The 19,909-nt window shown below is 38.8% G+C and overlaps 1 protein-coding gene across 2 annotated transcripts in view; it reads right to left on the bottom strand.

Moving 5' to 3' along the window:
• Positions 1–19,909, bottom strand: part of VPS41 (VPS41 subunit of HOPS complex) — a 164,852-nt gene that overhangs the window by 110,480 nt on the left and 34,463 nt on the right. For both annotated transcript variants that reach the window (XM_026006642.2, XM_072760038.1), the window contains exon 4: positions 13,916–13,993. In XM_026006642.2, the coding sequence (XP_025862427.1) occupies positions 13,916–13,993 (78 nt within the window). The remainder of the gene's footprint in view (positions 1–13,915; positions 13,994–19,909) is intronic.

Here is a 19,909-nt window from a genome sequence, read left to right on the forward strand (position 1 = left end):
TAAGATAAAAATTATCTGTTCTCAAACTGAGTTAATATCTTCCTGACTTATACATGTATCCAGCAAAAACATAGAAGAAGGAGGGACAGAGAAAGGAAAGCAGAGCCAAAGAAACGCAGTCACCAGGGTATCGCGAGGGAACTGCATATTGGAAAAATCTACCCATGAATGCAGTTAACTAAAAAGCAACAAATATTACCAAAACCCCTCTGTGATACAGAGTATTAAATGAAAAGTGGACACACAGTGCCTGCTTTCAAGGTGTTTGTGTACACAGTCTGTGATTCCAGCACTTTGTGACACTTGTATTTTATAAGTTAACACATGAAACCACAGAGCATTTATATGACTAGTCCACAACCTATTTGACCTGAGAACAGGGGTTGTGTGTTATCATTCTTTATATCCTTTGCACATACTCAGAAATGTTTACTAAGGGAATAAGAAGCAATCAGTGAATGAATATGTGAAAAAGGCACTCTTTCGTGTGAGGTCATCAAGAAAGCTGTCACAAAGGAGGTAGGACACTGCGCATTTCCACAGGCAAAGACAGGGGAGCACATTCCAGCAAGAGCCAAAGGACAAAGTCTGGATAGAGCAAGGGCCACGATGAGGGAAATACTGTAGCAGAGACAGGGGAAGCCTGAGGGCTGCAGAGAGAAGCTCTGTTTTATTCCACAGGCATCAAGGAGGCACCCAAGTGTTTTCAGGGAGGGGAGTAACAAAATCCCAGCGTTCCCCTGGGAAGACTGCGTGGACAGCTGTGCGAGGGATGGATTGGGGGCGGGGGGCATGAGGCAGGGAGATCCGCTGGGTTTCAGTGTAATAACCCAGGTGAGATTCAATGAAGACTTGACCAAGAGTGGTGGCAATATAAAGAATGAGCAAAAGAAAGAACAAGCTCAGAGAAGAATCTAGGGGATATACAAGGTAATGGAGGCACATGATGGAGGATAAATGTCACATGGTTGGAAGTAAATCCCGAGGAGAAGACAGGGCCTTCTAAAGACATGATATCTAACAGGCCTGGAAATGCCTAGTCTCTACAGTAAAGCAAAGATGGGCTTTTTCTTGGCTATAGTATTTAGATTCGTAAAGAGACTATTATCTTGTCTAGCCCACTCAATCCTGCTGATAAAGAAACAAGGACTTCCAAAAGATAGATGGTCTAATTCAAGGGCAGAACCTTGCTGGGGCCAGTGTAAGTGCTGTCAGGCCAGGGAGCCAGGCCTCAGCAGAGAAGGGGAAGAGCAGTCCCTTCTGTCCCTATGTTAATTCACAACACAGATGTCTTCATGCATGCACAACCCAAATTATCTAAATTATTTCAAATAATACTTTAACATAGAAATAAGTACTTGTGTTTTAACCCAAATATGCTTAGCTGAAAGGGGACATCATGAACAGAGTATCCTCTACAGGTGGCCATGGCCCTGAAGTTCCTAGCCTACAGGCTTCTAATGCTACAACTTCAGAAAATAAAATTCAGTTTCCCCCAGAGAACGTTGCCCTAGAGCATATAAGTTTTTTCTTTAAAAATTAATGCAACAGGGCAGCCCGGGTGGCTCAGCAGTTTAGTGCTGCCTTCAGCCCAGGGCGTGACCCTGGAGACCCAGGATTGAGTCTTACGTCAGGCTTCCCGCATGGAGCCTGCTTCTCCCTCTGCCTGTGTCTCTGCCTCCCTCTCTCGTTCTCTCCTCTCTGCCTATGTTTCTCATGAATAAATAAAATCTTAAAAAAAAAAAAAAAAGAATTAATGTAACAGAAATGGTATTGTCATCCCTGCAACCACATAACTAGAAAAGAAACAGGCACATTACTAGTCTTTAGAATTAAGGCTTGGAGGGCTACCCCCTAGACAGCCCAACTCCTAAGCATCTGCTATGCCATACTTTGAAGGACAAACTTCGTCACCAAAAGCAGGTCCAGAAAACCCAACAAAATGGAAATCCATGACGACTGCAGAGCTGATATGAACATCTCACCAGGGCCCACGGATAACCTTGTATAATCTCGATATGTACATTAATGATATCATCAATGATTAAGAAAAATTCTCTTAGGAGTAAAGATGTTCTTACTTTTTCTTTCATTTATAACTGAATAATAACAGCAACAATGCTGTTGGACAATGCATTCTACTTACCTTAAAACAACATCTGAGAAAGTAAAGACTTTGTGTTTCCACAGGTTGAGGGAAAAAAAAAAAAAAACCCCACTTCTCTAAAAAGGCCAGCACATATGGTTTAACTAACAGAGACCAAGTTATTAATCACATAGAAAATGCCTTATTTTTCAGACATAAGATAAAGAAGGACCGTTTAAAATTTCACCAAAGCAGCTGTACTTTCATCACAGAAATTGTGATAACACTCTCTAGTGTAAAAACTTTATCAATTCTCCATTAAGGCATTTCCCAAGTAGACTGTCATCTCTCAACAGTTCTCAAAAGAAGCACCCTGTAAATGAAGTTGCAATGCCTCTGCACTAAAAAGAAACTCCTAAAGTCAACTCACAAGACCTGCACTGGGGACATTTCACACAGCATCATTATAGAAGTAAGCGTGTTCCTACAACACCATAGAAAATAAACCTACTGGTGACATGCTATAAAAGGGACCCACGCCCCAAATAAAGGATCGGATGGAGCAGGCTGCAGAATCAGTAAAAAATGAGTGTGCTGAGGAAGTTTCTCTTTCTTCTCTCCTTTTTCCTATTTTTCCTTTCCTTCATCCCTCCCTCTTCTAACTTCGTATGCCCTAGATACAAGAAACAGCATTAAAGTGAATCACATAAATGAACTAAACAAATAACAGCTCTTTCAGCAAGCGTCATAAATGGCAGAAACCAGATGCTTGGCTTGATGTGGTTCCTCATGATAGGTGACACTGAGCCTTGCACTAATATTTGACATGTGTATCTTAAAAGATCCTCAAATTAATCACAAGCTCAGGGGTGGGATATGCTGCACGTTTCACACAGAAAGAGTGAAAGAGAGGTTTAAGTAGCCTGCCTGAACCAATGAACATGGGGTGACTGACCCCCAGCTAAGCTGGCCGCCACAGCACCACATTACCTAACCCCTGCCTTGGGACCACAATCTGCCAACTCCAGAACCTGGCCAGCCTCCCTTCTGCTGGGCATCACTGCCCTGTCAGCCTTCACCTCCAACCATCCCATCAGCACTTCTCTTCCCACATCTGTTCCAGGGCAGCTGCGTTTCCAATAATGCAACCGAGTCAAGGCCTAAAGGGAAAGAAAATGTGAAGCCAGCAGGTTCAGGGGGTGGCAAATTTTTGTGTAATTTTTCTTTTCCCTGGCAAAGCAAGAACTGCAGACTCCATCTTGATACCAAGGAATAAATCCTCCTCTTCACAGAAGTGAGGATTTTTTTTTTTCTTGAGGAAGAACAAAGAATTAAATGTAAAAAAGGAAAACTTTATACAGAGTATATCTTTATGACTTAGTAGAGGCAAAATAGTTTTCCCTCAGAAGACATAAAAAAGTACAAACTATAAATGAATTAATATGTATTTATTGCATCCAAATAAAAAGTTTCTGAACTGAAAACATCACAAATGTGGAATTAAAAGATAAACCAATGACTAGAAGGCATATGTCACTCATCTGACGATATGTGTCCAGACTCTTTCATCTGCCCAATTCCCTGGCTGCCACCACCATCTAGTGTCTGGTACTCATCAGACTTTTAAATGTTTGGTCATACTGATGAGTGTAAAATGGTATCTATTAGTTAAGAAAATTTCACATTTTCTCAACTATTCCATCAGTACTAGAGAAATTGGGCTTCTTTTCACATGGTTATTAGAGACATTTAGGGTTCTCCATCTGAGAACTTCCTGTTTATCTCTTTGTCCAGCTTCCTTCTGGGTTGTTTGTATTTTCCTTATTGATTAGAGTTCGTGGTAGAAGTAATATTTTAACAAAAATATGCAGTTAAAATTTGCTACACCCTGTGATTACAGCTTTCACAGAACTTAAAAGTATCAAGACAAGTGAATGAACAAAAACAATAAAGTTCAGATTTAAAGTAATAATTTAGTGTGAAAATGGATGTTATCCTAAAAGCAAATCATCAGTGTTTCATTTAATAGAAAGATTTATCGGCAACTGTTAAATGTGACTTGGGGTGACTTCTGATTTTGAGCCTTCACACAATCCACCCTGATCAATGTTGTTATTTTTCCTTGTAAACAGTGAACTTTTTAATTACAAATCAATTTAGAACTTTACACACATACCAATGAAGTATACAAACTAACAATTCTCAAAAGAGTAAACAGCCTCATTAGTAACAAGAAAAATACAAAGTAATCAATAAATTCCCATTTTCTAGAAATCTAAGTGGCAAAGAACTTTTGAATAACAGCTAATGCTGGTGACAAGATACAGTGAGGTATTCTCATGTGGGGCTGGTGGGAGTGCAACTGGGTAAAATCTAAGTATATTGAAAGGCAGCAGCTGTAGCAAAACCTTATGAGCATTCATAGCATCTGAACCAGTGATTTTTTTTTACCTCAAAGATGTGTTCAAAGGAAAGACTCAGTCACCAGATTCCTCAGCCCACCCAAGGACGTTCACCCTAGTATCACTTCTAGGTTGAGCATCATTCAGTTACTGTATAAGGCACTAGAAAGTTGGCTCCTAGAGAGTAACAGACCAGCTTTTTACTCTAAGAAACTGATTCTATTAAAGTGGGGCTCCCTCCCTCCCACATCCAATACCTACTCCTAACTCAAGCCTGGCCAGAGTATCTTACTAAGTCACCTGTAGCCACTGCTTCAGGTACAAGCATAAACCCCATTAGGCCCATGAAAGCCCTTCCTGGTAGATTTTTGCCAGTTACTGAAGTCCTATGTCGCTTATGAGGATGACAGTGCTGTGACATCAGTGTTGGGCTGTGGGCCGACCATGGTGCCTGCTAGATAGTGAGCCTATTCCAGAGATGGATACTGTGAGACAGTGTTGAGCCTGGCATCCCCACTTCAACTTGATTTACAACAGAAGCCAGTATTTTCCACTGTTAAACCTGGCCAAGCTGTGTTTCCATCCCTGGGCAAACAAAGTGCCCTAATGTATTAATTTGTTTCCACTAATGTAAAACAGAATTAGATGATTAGACTACCTCACCACCCCATAGGGCATTTAATCCTGAGATAAAACTCTATTTTAAAAGTAGAAAAACTGGTAGACTTTCTGCTAAAAAGGTAGATAGACCCCAACAAGATACTTAGCACAGAAGCTACTCATTCCATTATTTCAGACAAGCCCATTTTTACACCATCTGAGAGTACCCATGCTATGGAGAAATGGAAAACAAATACTCATTTATCCACGGACTGCGCTCTCAGTCACTGTATCATTTCTATAAAAGGTCATTCTCCTCCCAAAAAGGGATATGCAATACAGAACATATTACTTACGTAAACAGAACCTAAACAGGAAAAATATATTGATATATTGGCAAAATTCTTCCACCTCTCACAGAAGCTAAAATTTTGGTATTTTCTCCAGCCATATATTTCATTGGTCAGAAACAAGGAAGTTATGCAAAAACTTATAGAAGACAATATTTTTCTTTTGACTCATAATTTAAAGAAAAGCCAAAGAAGAAGCCAGTAATTAGATAATCTAGATTCCATTCTGTATGGTGCTGTTTATAATGTCAGGCACTTTAAAGAATACACAACAATTCGGGCTTCCATAAATGGAAATAACAAATATTTTGATATATAAATGTCACCTCTTAAAACACATTATTCCATTTTTTCTGTAGCTTGTCTTTTCATAGTTATTACTTTTAACAGCTTTACTCAGATACAACTGACACACAATAAACTGCACATATTTAAAGTGTAAATTTGAGAAGTCCTGACATACATATGGACTTGTGAAATCTTCCCCAAAATCAATATAATGAATATATCTATCAGCCCTGAAAGTTTCCTCATGCCACTTTATAAGCCCTCTGCCTCTCTCAATGCAATCACTTATCTGCTTTTTGTCACTATAGATTTGATTGCATTTCCAGTGTTTTATATAAATGCAACCATACAATAGGTAAGCTTTTCAGTCTGACTTCTTTCACTTAACATGACAGATCTGAGATTCATGCATGTTGTAGCACGTATCAGTAGCTCATTAATTAAATTTAATTAAAATAAAATTTAATTAACAAAAATTAATCCTTTTTATTAAGAAGTAGAATGCCACTGTATGGATATACCACATTTTGTTTATCCATTCCTCTGTAGACGGACATATAGATGGTTTCCACGCTGGGGGCTGTGACAAAATAAAACTGACATGAACATATATATGCAAGCCATTGTACAAGCATATGCTTTCATTTCCTCAGGGTAAAAAGAAGAGAGCATAGGGTGGGTATTATGTGTAATGCTTCTGAAAACCACTAAACTACTTTTCCAAAATCGTTCTACCACTTTCCATTTCCACAGCAGTGTATGCGAGTTCCAGTTTTTCCACATGCTTATGGACACTTAGTATGGTCAGTCTTTGTCACGTTAGCCATTCTAAGAGGTTGTTGGTGGTATATATTCTTCCATTTTACTTAGTTTTCAATATGAATTTTTTCCCTTGCTATCAATTACACTAACAAAACCTAATAGGTACTCCCAGAAGTATTAAGTTCCTCCTTACTAGAAGTATAAAAAAAAGGACTCATCAGGCAAATGACAAGAATGCTTTTCAAGAATTTCATGTCTTGGGTGGAGAGATGACAAAATACCCTGCAGATTCCCAATTATCATAATATATCATGATTCTATCAAATAAAAAATACTTGTGAATTTCAGCCAAATAAATAATTTCTAGAGAAGGCTAATAAAGCAAAGCTATTTGAACGGAAAATGAGAGCTTGTTTAAGGAAAAAGTAATATACTACTAATTCAAGGTATAAATTATTTGTTATCAAACTATACACAGACACTCATATGTTGCCCATATATAAAAGCCCCTGCCTTCTGGGCCATGATGTATGATTTACCATCACTTTAATGGTTTCATTTCACTTCTTAAACACTCCCAACCCCAAAGCCAGTCACCATGAAGACACTTCCCTTCTCTCTCCTTTGGCCCTTCTGCCAAACCTGCTGAAGTCTCTCATTACATCTCACCATTTTTTCCCTTTCCATTCCCCGACTCTCAAGCCACTAGTGGAAAAAAACAAAATATATATATAGGTAAAAAGGCTGTGATAAATGTTCCCTGCCCTTTCAGATTCCCTGTTTCGTAAGAAGAATGCATCACCCTGTCCAGACTCACTCCAACAATCGAAAAACGCTCACTTGAAATTTTCAGTTTCTCCCACTTGCAAAGTTAATCACACCTCCTGAGCCTCCACATGGTTTATAATCCTTTCGATGTGCTCACTTTTTGATAGGTACCTGACTCCCAAGAAGCAGCATCAGAATGGAGGACCCACTCTACTACAGAATGGAATCCACAGGTTCTCTGCCAGGCCCCCAGTCTACTACCCAGTTCGAGGCATGTTCCAAAAAGTTAAAATCATTACAACTCTGACTTTGAAATGTGTGGAATTCCAGGGTGATACCATTCCGTGAAGAAATACTTTAAATTTTAGCTATTTAAGGGGTATTTGCCCAAATGCAGTTAGCACCAAAAAGTCCTATATTACAACATTTTGCAAGCATAACACTGTAAATGTTCTAAGTGAGAGAAGAATCCTTAAAGTTGAATATGTTTTCTTAGACCTCTGTGCATAGATGCTACCAAAGTTATCAAGCTACCTATAAATAATCCACAAAATGGAGATGATTTAATACAAAAATGCATAAAATCGAAAATACGATTTTCCTTGGCATCAGTTAGAATGATTTCCACTTAAGTAATTCTCAACTCATTTGACACATTTCTTATCTCTCAAAATAAAGAGTCCAAATATAGAAGTCCAAATATAGAAGGTGTTCTTTCAACACCTAAGACTCTGAGACCTGTCAATCAGCCTTAGACAGGTATTACAGACACTAGCACATTTGAGTCAACAATGTACCACTTTGATAATATCAAAAGATACATGCCATGCTTCCCAAGTAATGATGCCACATCTGGCAGAGCATACTATAGATGGGATTTACTTCAGGTTGATAAGTAAGTGCCATGAGACCAAGAGGAGAGCAGAATTTCTTTGTTCAATGATTGCTTACACTTTTAGATCTGCTCTAAGGGTTCTTTTAATGAACCATTCACCCCAATATTATTCTGACCCCATTAGGAGCCCCAAATAATTGGGCTCCTCAGGGTAATAACGAATGCATGGTATCTGTATTCACTCTCAAATAAATGGTCATGTCCATATGATTTCCCATAATGTAGACACAACAATCCAGATATGGCAAAGGAAGGTATAAAGCAGTCCAGGTATAAGGAAGTTTACAGATTTGAAATTATTAGAGCTCAGCCAACTTGTATCAATTCCTCACTATTTGTCAGTTTTTATGCTGAGCACCAAGGATGCAGAGATAAATTCCTCACAGAAACTGCCCTCAGGAAGCTCACATTCTATGGGAAGAATGACAGATGCTAAATAATCTCAACAAAAGTACCACATGATCAAGATGTGGCAATAACACAGGAGGAAGAGATCAAATCATGCTGAGGATAAAATGTATTTGTGAATATTATAAATGCAGTCTAAGAAGCTTAAGAGAACACTAAGTTTTTCAGGATTACCTTAGCCAAGAGATAAAAGGGCAGATAAGCCCTTTTCCCTGAAACATGAAAAAAAGATGGATGATCCTACAAACAACATTTACGTCTCAGTAACACAGGAAAGAGGAGCTGATCTATATCAGAAATGAACTCCTCTAAGCCAAAGAAAGCAGAAGGGCAGGAGCACAACCTGAAAGATGGCCAAGTTCCAAAGGCCAGAGATAGAAATGACACCATGGTCATTCACAGGCCAGGAACCAATCACACGAATACCTCTTCACACTCAGGTAGGGGAAATAACCTGATCAGAATGTCTAGGTATGTGAAGGAGGTCTCGAATACACAGGGCAAGCAGGCATGTAGAGAGCACGGAATACAGACCCGAAGCAGCTCCAGTCCTATTTCCTTCAGGCTTCCGTACCTGGCATCTTTTATATCTAGAATGATCTAAGTCTCCTGAGCTTCTAAACTTTGATGACTTTCTGAATTATCCAGAGTGACTAGGAAAAATCTACACACATGTTAAACACTTAATAAATATTACTGAATAAAAGGGTTAATTTCCAAAAGTAAAGTTTAGGTTCAAATCTCAGAAGAAAGAATGGAACTAACAGAAAGAAAGATGAAAGGCATTCCAGAAAGATGTGATGAAAAGCATGGAAGCAAACATGCACATCTGAGGCAATACTCAGAAAATGGTGAGCGTATCAGAATGATTGGAGGACAAAGAAACTAAAAGGAAGATCACAAAGGTAGGTTTGGCCACTTGACCAACCAGGGTCCTGAGTGCTGAGCTAGACAGAGTAATAACTCCACCTGGGAAGTCACCCAGTGTTTTTGGAGACAGGAACTAGACTGATGGGGGCGAGAGCAGGGCATAAACAGAGACCAGGACCCTCTAGGAAAGGGATGTTAAGTTACTGTCCTGCAAATCTACTTTAAATTCTGCTAGATATCAGAGATTTTATTAGCATATGAACATGAGGAAGTATGAAAGATTAGCAGTAAGAAATACAGTGTGTTAGTTTAATCCTAAATTTAAAAAAAAATAAAACAAAACAACAGGAATAGAAACATCAATAGACTCTGCTATCTGGAGTTCAAGGAGAATCCTGAACCTACCTCTTAAGAGATTTAGTTAAAAAAAATTGGTGTTTATCTTAATACAAAATGCCCAATAAGCCCCTGTTCTGTTTTATTTTGTTTTCTTATCCCTTTCCTTTTGTAACCATCCATTTTATAGGTATTTATCTGATATCTCCTGCCACGGCACCAAGACAGCAAAGCCGTATCATTTTCCATTTCAAGCAAAAGAAGAAAAACACATGAAGGTAAACAGCAAAAATTTATGTTTGGTCAGTGGAGTTCTCTGCTCTCCCTCTAGTGCACTTAAAAGAACAAAGATTTAAAACATATGGAGTAACGCTCCAAAATAACTTGTTCATTGCTTCCAAGTAAGTACTCCTAATCAGTAAGCCTTAAGTTAATATGCTTAGGAAAGCGGAAGGTATTTAAGAGAAAGTAACTACTATGATTTAATGGCATTATACGGGCACAAATACTATGTGGACATTTAAAAGATATTCGCAATCCCCTAAGAATTTTGAAGTCCTATGTTATACACCGTGTAAGCATTAAGACAGCCATTATTCGGGGGAATATGGCCTGATCTATATTAAAGGCAATTCTCTTAGCAACATGAGCACTTAATTTGAAAAGCTAGGCCTTTCATTTGATTCTGTGAGTTAAGGAGAAGTGAACTTTATCAATTAAGTCTGCATTAATATAAACTGATATCTAGCAATGACCTCTAAAAAAAAAACCACCTCTGTCGTTAAAACATTAACATATCTGGATATTTCTTTTAAGTATTCTGAAATATGACTATCGACATGCAAAAATAAGGCAACATTTCAGTGGTTTTCACTCTCAAGCAACAAAATAACACTCAGAGATAGCTGGGTAACACAGAATCCTCTCTATCTATATTTTTAATGTAATTGTAGAAGAATATACAGGTGTAGGAATAATCTCAGTGACGTGATCCATTCATATAAAGATTCCTGTAGAGACCAACTTAACAAATTTGCTCATATTTAGAAGTGAGGAGAAGAGTTGCTTCAACAGACAAAGGATAATTTGAATTCTGAATTTTGCTCAAGGTCAGATACATACAAGTGTACAGGTACTTCTGTGTATATATTATTGAGGCAAAATACGGACTAAAGAGCACAAATCTCTAATTTACAGTTCAGTGAGTTTTACATATGTATATATAGGGGAAGCTATCACAATAGAAATTATTACCACCACTCCAGAAGATTCTCCTGTGCTCTCTCCCAGGTCAAATAATAATATCTGACTTCTACTGCCACAGTTTAGTGTCACCTTTTCTTGACCATCATATAAAAGGAAGCATACAGCATGTACACATTTGTGTCTGGCTTCTTTGGTTGACCATTAAGTCTGTGAAATTCATCTATGTTGTTACTCGTACAATCTGTTCTTTTTAATTGCTCAGAATATACCACAATTAACTTATCCATTCTATGAATGATTAATATCCGAGTGGTTTCTAGTTTGGAGCTATTATGAATTAACCAATATAACACTCTTTTATATGTATGTTTTGTGTGTGAGTGTGTGTGTGTGTGTGTGCGCGCGCGTACATACGCATTGCACTCATTTGTCTTGAATGTATACCTACATGTGGAACTGCAGGACACATAGTATTTCTCCTGAAATATTAATGAGAAAACAAATATCTTTCTTCAACATGCAGAATGATTTGTTTATTTCTTTTACCTCATATGTATTTAAAGTAAAGTCAGACCGCCTCTAGTGCAATAATGATTCCATCTCAGCTCAAATAGCAGAATCCCTTGGGAAACTTTGTTAGAGATTCCTGCGCGCCCCCACCCTTGTGCCAAACAAAACTACCACGATCAAAACTATAAATGCAGTGACTGGGGTGAAGAGATATTGCCTGTGGGAATAAACATTATGCAAACATAAGGTATTATTATCTTATCTAATTTTAATTTGTTTCAATCATTCCCACTTAGAAGTGAAAACTAAAGTCGAAAGTGTTTATTCATTAATTTTTAAAAATATGTGTTCACTCTCACTGCATTTCTAATGAAAAATAAAGTTTTGGATTAAAATGGCAACCATTATATTCAAAGAAAAGCAGCAAATTCAAGTCATACTAGTATTTTTAGAATCGAAAGAATCCTTTTTTAAAAGGAGTGATACTGAGCCCCACAAAGCAATCAGATCATCAGATACAGGAAAATAATATAGTAAAAAAACTCAGAGATGAGAAGCTGTAGACTATGGTTCTTTTCAACAGAGGGCAATATGAAACTTGTCACCTGAAAGCCATAAGCCTACTATGGTAATAATGGTCATGAAGAAGCTAGGGTCTCATGGAAAACTTCTGTAGAAGACTATCAAATTCTTTGATAAGGTAAACATAATACCATCAAACCAACTTCCTCTCCTGCCAGGAAGAGAAAAAAAAAAAAAAAAAAGGCAGGTGGACAGGCAAGGTTCTAAAGAACTTCACTTTCAAGATGCCATACAGATAGAATGGAAAAAAAAAAGGGGGGGAAAAACAGTGTGGGCAAATTTAGAGATGATACCATAAATTACCTAAAAGAGGATACAGAATATACTTGACATAAAATTGACATCAAAAAGGATAAGGGAAGGCTCACACTGAGTAGACACAAAGACTGAATGAATGAGTGAACAAACATAGGAATAAACTCCTCTAGCATTTTTCTTGGCTTCCCTTTTGGCAATGGACCCAGCAGGTATACCCATGAACCTGAACAATCAAGCACTGTAATTTCTATACAATATTTAAAGGATGTCTTTAGAAGCAGAGCACCACATAATCCTCTACCTAGAGCAGAAAGTTCAAGAGACCAGTTGGGTGAGATTTTTTTGGTTGTTCCTTTTTGCTTTTATGGTGAGGAGATACAGATAACACCCCAAAAAAGAGTTCTTCCCAGCATCAGCTACACGTTTGAATGGATGGCGACTGAAAGAACAAACGTTTAAGTCACTAAGATGCGTGTCCAGGAGGACAGGGAGGGTCCAACATTTATTCCTCTTGTCTGAAAGATGCTGAAGCAAAACAAGAACCCACAATTTGCCTAAGGTAGTAGTATGATTAGCGCGCCTGAGCCCCTTCCTGGACTATTCCCAAGATTCTGTCAACATTCAGTGGTTCAATTTCTTTTAAGGAAAACGAAGCAACCTATTCCTTTCATATACAATGTGCCAACTTCAGAAACCGTGGTCTCCTTTATAAACTGCACCAATGCCTTATAATAGATCAGTCTTTCAACAATTGCTCATGCTGTCTTTGAAAAAGTATTGCCTGCCCCTCAAATGAGCACCCTGTTCACCCCGAATGTTCACATGCACACAACCACAGACGCTCTTGAAACTTTCAAGGTACATCTTAAACACCAGAGTCAAGCTTCAAATTCCACCTTTCCTTCATCCTCGATGATTCCAAATCACAATTAAAAAATTAAAAAGCCTAGCTCTTTAATCGATATAATCCCCTAAGTACCCAAGCGCCAAAACATTCACATAAAATATTAGCCTTCTATATTTAGAAGAGATAAACTGAACCAGCAAGGTGATCAATCAATCTTCAATTACCTTTGGCATCTACAGAAGATGGTGGGACATGTACTGACAATTGACCAAATGAGGGGGCTTCACACTTTAAGGATTTCACAACTTCCCCTGTATATAAATTAGGGCCAGTATTCACTAATAAAAGCAGTATTTCTTCTTTTAATAACTATTCGCCTAGATATTCCACACTGTTCTAATTTAAAAGAACACATATAGAAGCATTTTAATATTCCATTTAAGGCAAAATGACTATAATTAAAGAATTACAATTCAATGGATTTATAAAAATAAATTTTTAAATGGGGTTTACATAGAAAGATATGCAGTTAAAATATTAAATGTATAGACCTCTTTCACTTTTCGTTCACCTTTATAAATTTTTAGCGTATACTATAAAATTCAGAGTTACATTCTAAGTACTCTGATTTAATTGACAAAGGCACTTTCTTTAGATTATTACCACAAACTGCTAAAACCAATACTGTAAAGCACAAATTTTCAGCACAAAGTCTAGTTCATACATTATTTCATACTGTATACTTACTACATCAAACTTCTGAGTGATGTTCCCCTGGACATCAAGTAAATACACCTTGCCATAATGTGTGCCCAGTGCCAAAAACTGCAAGAAGGACAGAGAGGTCAGTCTGTTAATGTGCCATTAGTACACATTTAGTAAATCAAACCATTTTCAAAGTCAAGACTCTGAATGTGTAAGTGATCTGCAATGCCTTGGAAGATATTCACTCCTTGGAGAAGGCTTGTTTCCAGCTGCAGGGAAATAACAGAACAGGGCCTATTTTATTGTGAGAGTGCAAGCTGGCTGTCAGAATGACTCATGAGGACCCTCATCCACTGACAACTAATGGTGTGTATGCGGTCTGTACACAATGCCTGATGGAGTGAGGCCACAAATTCCACTGCAGCCGGGAAAGCACAATCAGCCTACAGTTGAGCTCAGAGTCAGAAGGGAATGATCAAACCCCCCTTAATTTATAGCAAATATGTAAATCTGTGCTAGCATTTAAGTTTAACAAATATATACACATGACAAAGTATGACTGTTTTTTAGAAAGGAAAATCTAAGTTATGCTGAGAGATAAAAAAGCTTGGAAGTATTTACATTATCATTTAGCATTTAAATACCTCTATAAAAGTTAATGTAGAATACAGAGTGTAAATGTTTAAGTTCTAATGCAAGAAAAAAAATCCTTTCCTGCCACAAAATAACCAATGAGCTACATATTCATTTTATGATACGAAATAGTTGAAACAGTTTGTAACTTCCACTGTTCCTTTAATTCTTTGAACTAACCCTAAAAAAGCACGAAGAAACTTTAGGACTACCTGAAATATGACATGAGATTTTTTTTCTTCTTTACTTCTTTCAGCATTACTCAAATAGTTCCAAATTCTATGTATTTCATTGCAAGTGAGCATGCTTCATTGCAACCTATAATGAAATGCTCAAATTTACAGGCGCTACTAAGCGTTTCAGTCAAGCAGCACAATCTTTATAAAAATAACCTTACAGGAAGTCCAGATTTAAAAGGATTTTATCAAAATGGAATTGCTTAAAATGAAATTTCAGTTCAGGCACTTAAAATATGAAGCTACATTAAAGAGAAGTCACTAGAAGGGAAAGAAGGGGTTCATTAGAAATTCATCCCCTGCAATGCCTTTCACTCCTGCAAGGTTGCCTTTTTTCAGGAAGAAAAAAGTCCCCAGGGGAAAAAAATCAATACTGGTTAATAAAACATCAGGTGTGCAGACATAACTAGGTATGACGATTCCACCACACAGGCCTGCCTGAATGCACCGGGTGCCATGCCGATTACTCATCCAGGGCAGACAGCAAGCCTGCTGGAAACAGGATGCCTGGGCCCAGCAAAGGAAGGGGCAAGAGGTAATTCTAGGGGGAAATTAGTCTGAATATTTAAACCAAACCGGGACATTGCCTTCAAAGTGAAGGAACATTCTAATCAGAAACAGAGGACTCAGATGGCTCAGATGGTTGTAATTTTTTCTCCACGGTGACTCTGACAATATTTGAATAATAATTTTAAAAAACCATGCATAAAACTAAAAACAAACATCTGCCTCTCTCCAAGGCTATGATAAAAAAAAATGAACCTTAAAAGCTCACTGCACCCCAAGTATTCAACAGTATTGATTCTTCTCATAAAAAGAAAAGGGGCTTGGATCCTAAAAATGCTTCAGTACTGGGTGATTCTCTAATACCTCTGTGAAGGCCATTCTTGAACTTCGAATGATACTTAAAATGATTCTATCAAAAGTTTTAAAAGTTCTATGCAGAGTACCCAAATATTATTAATTCCTTTCCTTTTTCCTTTTTTGAAATTACTGGCTTGATTCATTTAATATTTAAGATAGAAAACAAAGTAATTATTTCGATTTTATAGTTTCAATCTGAAACCATAATTACTGTTACTTCTGAACAAAAATGCAGTTGTTTGGGGGTGCCTGGGTGGCTCAGTTGGTTAAGCATCCAACTCTTGATTTTGGCTCAGGTCACCATCTCAGAGTAGTGGGATCCATGCCTGGGGCATGGAGCCTGCTTAAGATCCTCTTTCCCTCTGCTCTTCCCCTCCCTATCGCTTTAGCTAAAAAAAAAAATAAAAAAAAATAAAAAAATAAAAAAATAAAAAATTAAAATGCAGTGGTTTCTACGACAAGCTACCTTTTGTTTACTAAAACATTTCAGCATTTGGATCCAAAATAAACAACTTTACTGTTTTTAAAGAAAAAAACCCAAGTTTGATAAGATAACTGTATAGGTCTTAGAAAATGTATTCAGGTCCTGATATTACTGATGAGTCATACTTTCACTTACTATTTCACTTATATATTTTGATTATTCAAAAATATAACAAAAATGCAAAACTGGCCACAAATCACAAAAGTAAATTCAAATCCTTTCAATGTGACTCTTTTTAAGCATTAAAAGCCTCATTGAGCTCTTGTAACTATTAGTAACTATTAATTTTTTTTTAACCTGAGAACACTTAAAATCCAGGATGGGTAAAGAATAAGCATAATTTAATTAGCCCCCTTCCCGTTTAAATACAGAATCTTGACTCCTTTTGTAAACTACCAGATGGACGTCCATTCTGACCCATCCCATCCACTAGCATAACTGCTTCTACTCTGAATGAGTGGACTTTGTGCAAAGTAAACAAGCAGAAGAAATGACAAGCAGTCCTTTGGACACCATAAAGGAGCCCATTTCATATGTGATCAGCTGTACAGTATCATCTAAGTTCCCCACAGCAGTTAAAGTATTCAAAACATTAGAGCAGGGAGGGCTTTAACTACACATGAGAACCTAAATCCTGGGAGCTGGTGTGACTTCCTGTAAACAGTCAATCGGGTGGCAGGGCTAGGGCCTGAATTAAGAGCCAAGATTCTCTCAATTGGATCAGAAGCCTCATAAATAGAAACATGGGCATCAGATTAAGAGTATGTGTTCTAAAAGTCAGCACTGATTATGGTTCCCACTGTCAGAAGACTCCTTGACCAAGCTGGTTTAATTACGGTGTTAACAAAGTTTGATCTCTGGGCAGACAAACTGTGTTCTCCATTTCATCCATTCAGATTCAACCATATATGCTCAGGTAATAAGCAGGTGTAACCTAAAAGGGTCATGAAGGAGATAGATTAAAAAGATTGATGAACTGAATTTAAATTAAAGGGTACGCCTAAAATGGCAGCATCTCCAAAACCCTATGGAACATGGCAGGTATCAGATGCACTTAACTGAAGGAGGAGTTACACAGCAGAACCTGAGGCAGATGGAACAGGCTGGTGGAAATAACATTTTAGGCAGAATGGATACAACTTGCTCAGGGGCATGGAGTCACATAAAAAGTAGAACAAAGTCAAGAAACTACGAGTGGTTATATATGGCAGGAGTATCCACTTTGTGCCCAGGGGAAGAGACTGGTGATAAGTCTGGAAAGGTTGGTTCATAGGAAGCACCTGAATATTTATGGAGATGAAAGAAGGAGAGGAAAGGAAAGGGTGTCGAAATCATGAAGACATCAGGAAACCAATACAGAATTCTAGGGAGGATTACATGATCAGATTCGAATTTCCGGAAGATTACTTTAGTGGAAAGGAGTGTTGTGGATGGACCAGAGTCAAAGCAAATCTGCAAGAAAGTAGACTGGCTAGTGGTGTGTGTGTCTGTGTGTGTGTGTGTGTGTGTGTGTGTGTGTGTGTGTGTTCTGGGAGAAATGGCAGATGCCTAAACTGAAAGACAAGGGCTCAGGATGGGAGTGGGCTCAATCAGGTGGGATGGAGGAGAATCCAGGCAGAAGGGATGGCGTAAAAACAGCCAAGCATTGCAACCAAACCACCACCCACATAGCAGAGAGTGGTAAGACATAAAGCCAGTTACAGAAGAAGGCAAGATCTCAGAGGGCCTTACTGCATTAAGAGCTGAGACTTTATGTAGCAGGTGGTGAAAATCACATGAGAGCTTTAAACCTCTATTTTCAACAGATCATCATGGCAACCAGACAGCAGAGGGGTTTAGATAGGAAAGTGAGAGGTCTGATTCCAGGCGGGGGGAGGAGGGGCAGGGGGATCACCAGGACTTGGGGGGAGGGGGACTGCATAGAAGCAAGGGAGGAGTCAGCTTTGGCTTAGATGACGAAAGAGACTGTGATGCCGCCAAATAGGGAAAAGAACACAAAATAGATGTGAGATTACAGAGAGAAAAGAACATGAGTTTGTTATGGGTGTGCGAAAAGAACAAAAGGAAGAAGTCTTTAAGAGGCACCTGGATAAAGCAGCACACTACTCTGGGGAGGCGTCAGTGGGTGGGTGGTCAGAGAAGTCTGGAAATTTAAAATCAAGAAAAGTACAAACTACAAAGAAATGTGGGCAGTGGACCAAATCCTGGGAAAACCAACATGTGAGGGAAAGGTGGAGGTAAGGAGAAAGTGAAAGAACCAGAAGGGAATCACAGAAGTGATCAAGAGAATAATAAAAGAATGGCTTAAGAAAGCTTCTCCCAAAGCTTTTGTATAGAAGAAAGGGGAGATCCACACTTTTAAAAGATTTTGATAGCAAAAGATCTGTCAGCCGGTGAATGGACAGACAAAACGTGGTCTGTCTGCCCCATACAATGGAATACTGTTGGGCAGCAAAAAGGAGCAAAGGACTGATCCAGACTACGTGGCAGGTGAACGTCAAAACTGTTAGGCCAAGTCAAAGCCATATACACAAAAGCAAACAAGGTAGAGGTTAGCGGTGACATGGGGCTAGGGTGAGCACCACTAAGAGGGAAGGGGATATATGAAGTTCAGTGCAGAACAAGAGTGGGCAGGAAGCCTCCGAGGGGGAAGGATGGGCATGAATTCCATGGGCTGGGAAAGTGGTCAGGGGCTGAGGCTCGTCAGGCCTGAGAGACTGGATTTTCTTACTTATGTAGAAATGGCATCATCAGAGACAAGGGACAGAGAGGCTGAGAAGACAGGCTGAGGACTAACAGGGCCAACGAAGAACAAATCCATAACAGGGTTTGCAGTGGCTTGAGGGGAGTGACAAAGGACAGGGCTGTAAAAGAACTGGAGACACCGGTAAAGCGAGAGGACAGCTAACCATGTGATAGAGGCAGGGTATTAAGCAAGGAATGGATTCAAGATCAGAGCTCCTAAAAGTCACAGAACAGGGTAGTCAGAAAATTAATACCAAAGCTTGAGGGATAAAAGGGGTCAAGAGTGAGGACATGGAAAGATCCTCAAGTTCCAGGCACAAGTGCCATCCACGTGGCCTTACTGGGAGGGAGAGATGAAGCGAGATGGAAGGAGAAGTTCACAAGAACTACAAGGCCAGTCTTCAGGGGATGAAACAAAGTGAAGAAGAATCTGGGACGTGGCCACAGTGGGAAGGCCAAATGAGAGGTGCCCCAAACGAGGGTATTTCTGCTAAAGAGAGAATATTCTGTCAATGTGTTGAGTCCAGGAATCTGTTTAGTGGGATGGAGTAAAAAAAGAAGGGTAGGCACAGGCACTGCTGATAACACAGGACAAAGCCAGGAGATGGATCACACTTGAGGAGTCTGCCTCACTCTTGGGGCCCATCAGGAAGAGGGCAATGGTTCGCACTGTGTGGCCTCCAGTACTCTTCTCACAACACATTTTGTTTTGGTCCAAGAACAGGCTAAGGGTGCTACACAGTACGGAAACTGGGCTCGAACCTGATTTGTTACAACAAAGATTCAAATGTGGAATATTTTAATTCATTCATCCGACATATGAGTAATCATTTGGGGTCTTTCTACTGATTCCTAACACCTTCAATGTAATCTCTTCTGCTCTTATGAAAGTACTGAGCACTACACCATTTCTAATCTTAACACTTCTCAACTCTAATACTTAGGGTTTGAGGAATTTAAAGTTAGAGTTGCCAAGAACTACTTGCTATAAATCTTTCATATCTAAATTCTACTTGATACACTCTTGCAATGTGGTGCGTGCTTGTGTGTGTGTGTGTGTGTGTGTGTGTGTGT

Source organism: Vulpes vulpes, chromosome 5 (assembly GCF_048418805.1).
Source record: "Vulpes vulpes isolate BD-2025 chromosome 5, VulVul3, whole genome shotgun sequence".
Lineage (NCBI taxonomy): Eukaryota > Metazoa > Chordata > Mammalia > Carnivora > Canidae > Vulpes > Vulpes vulpes.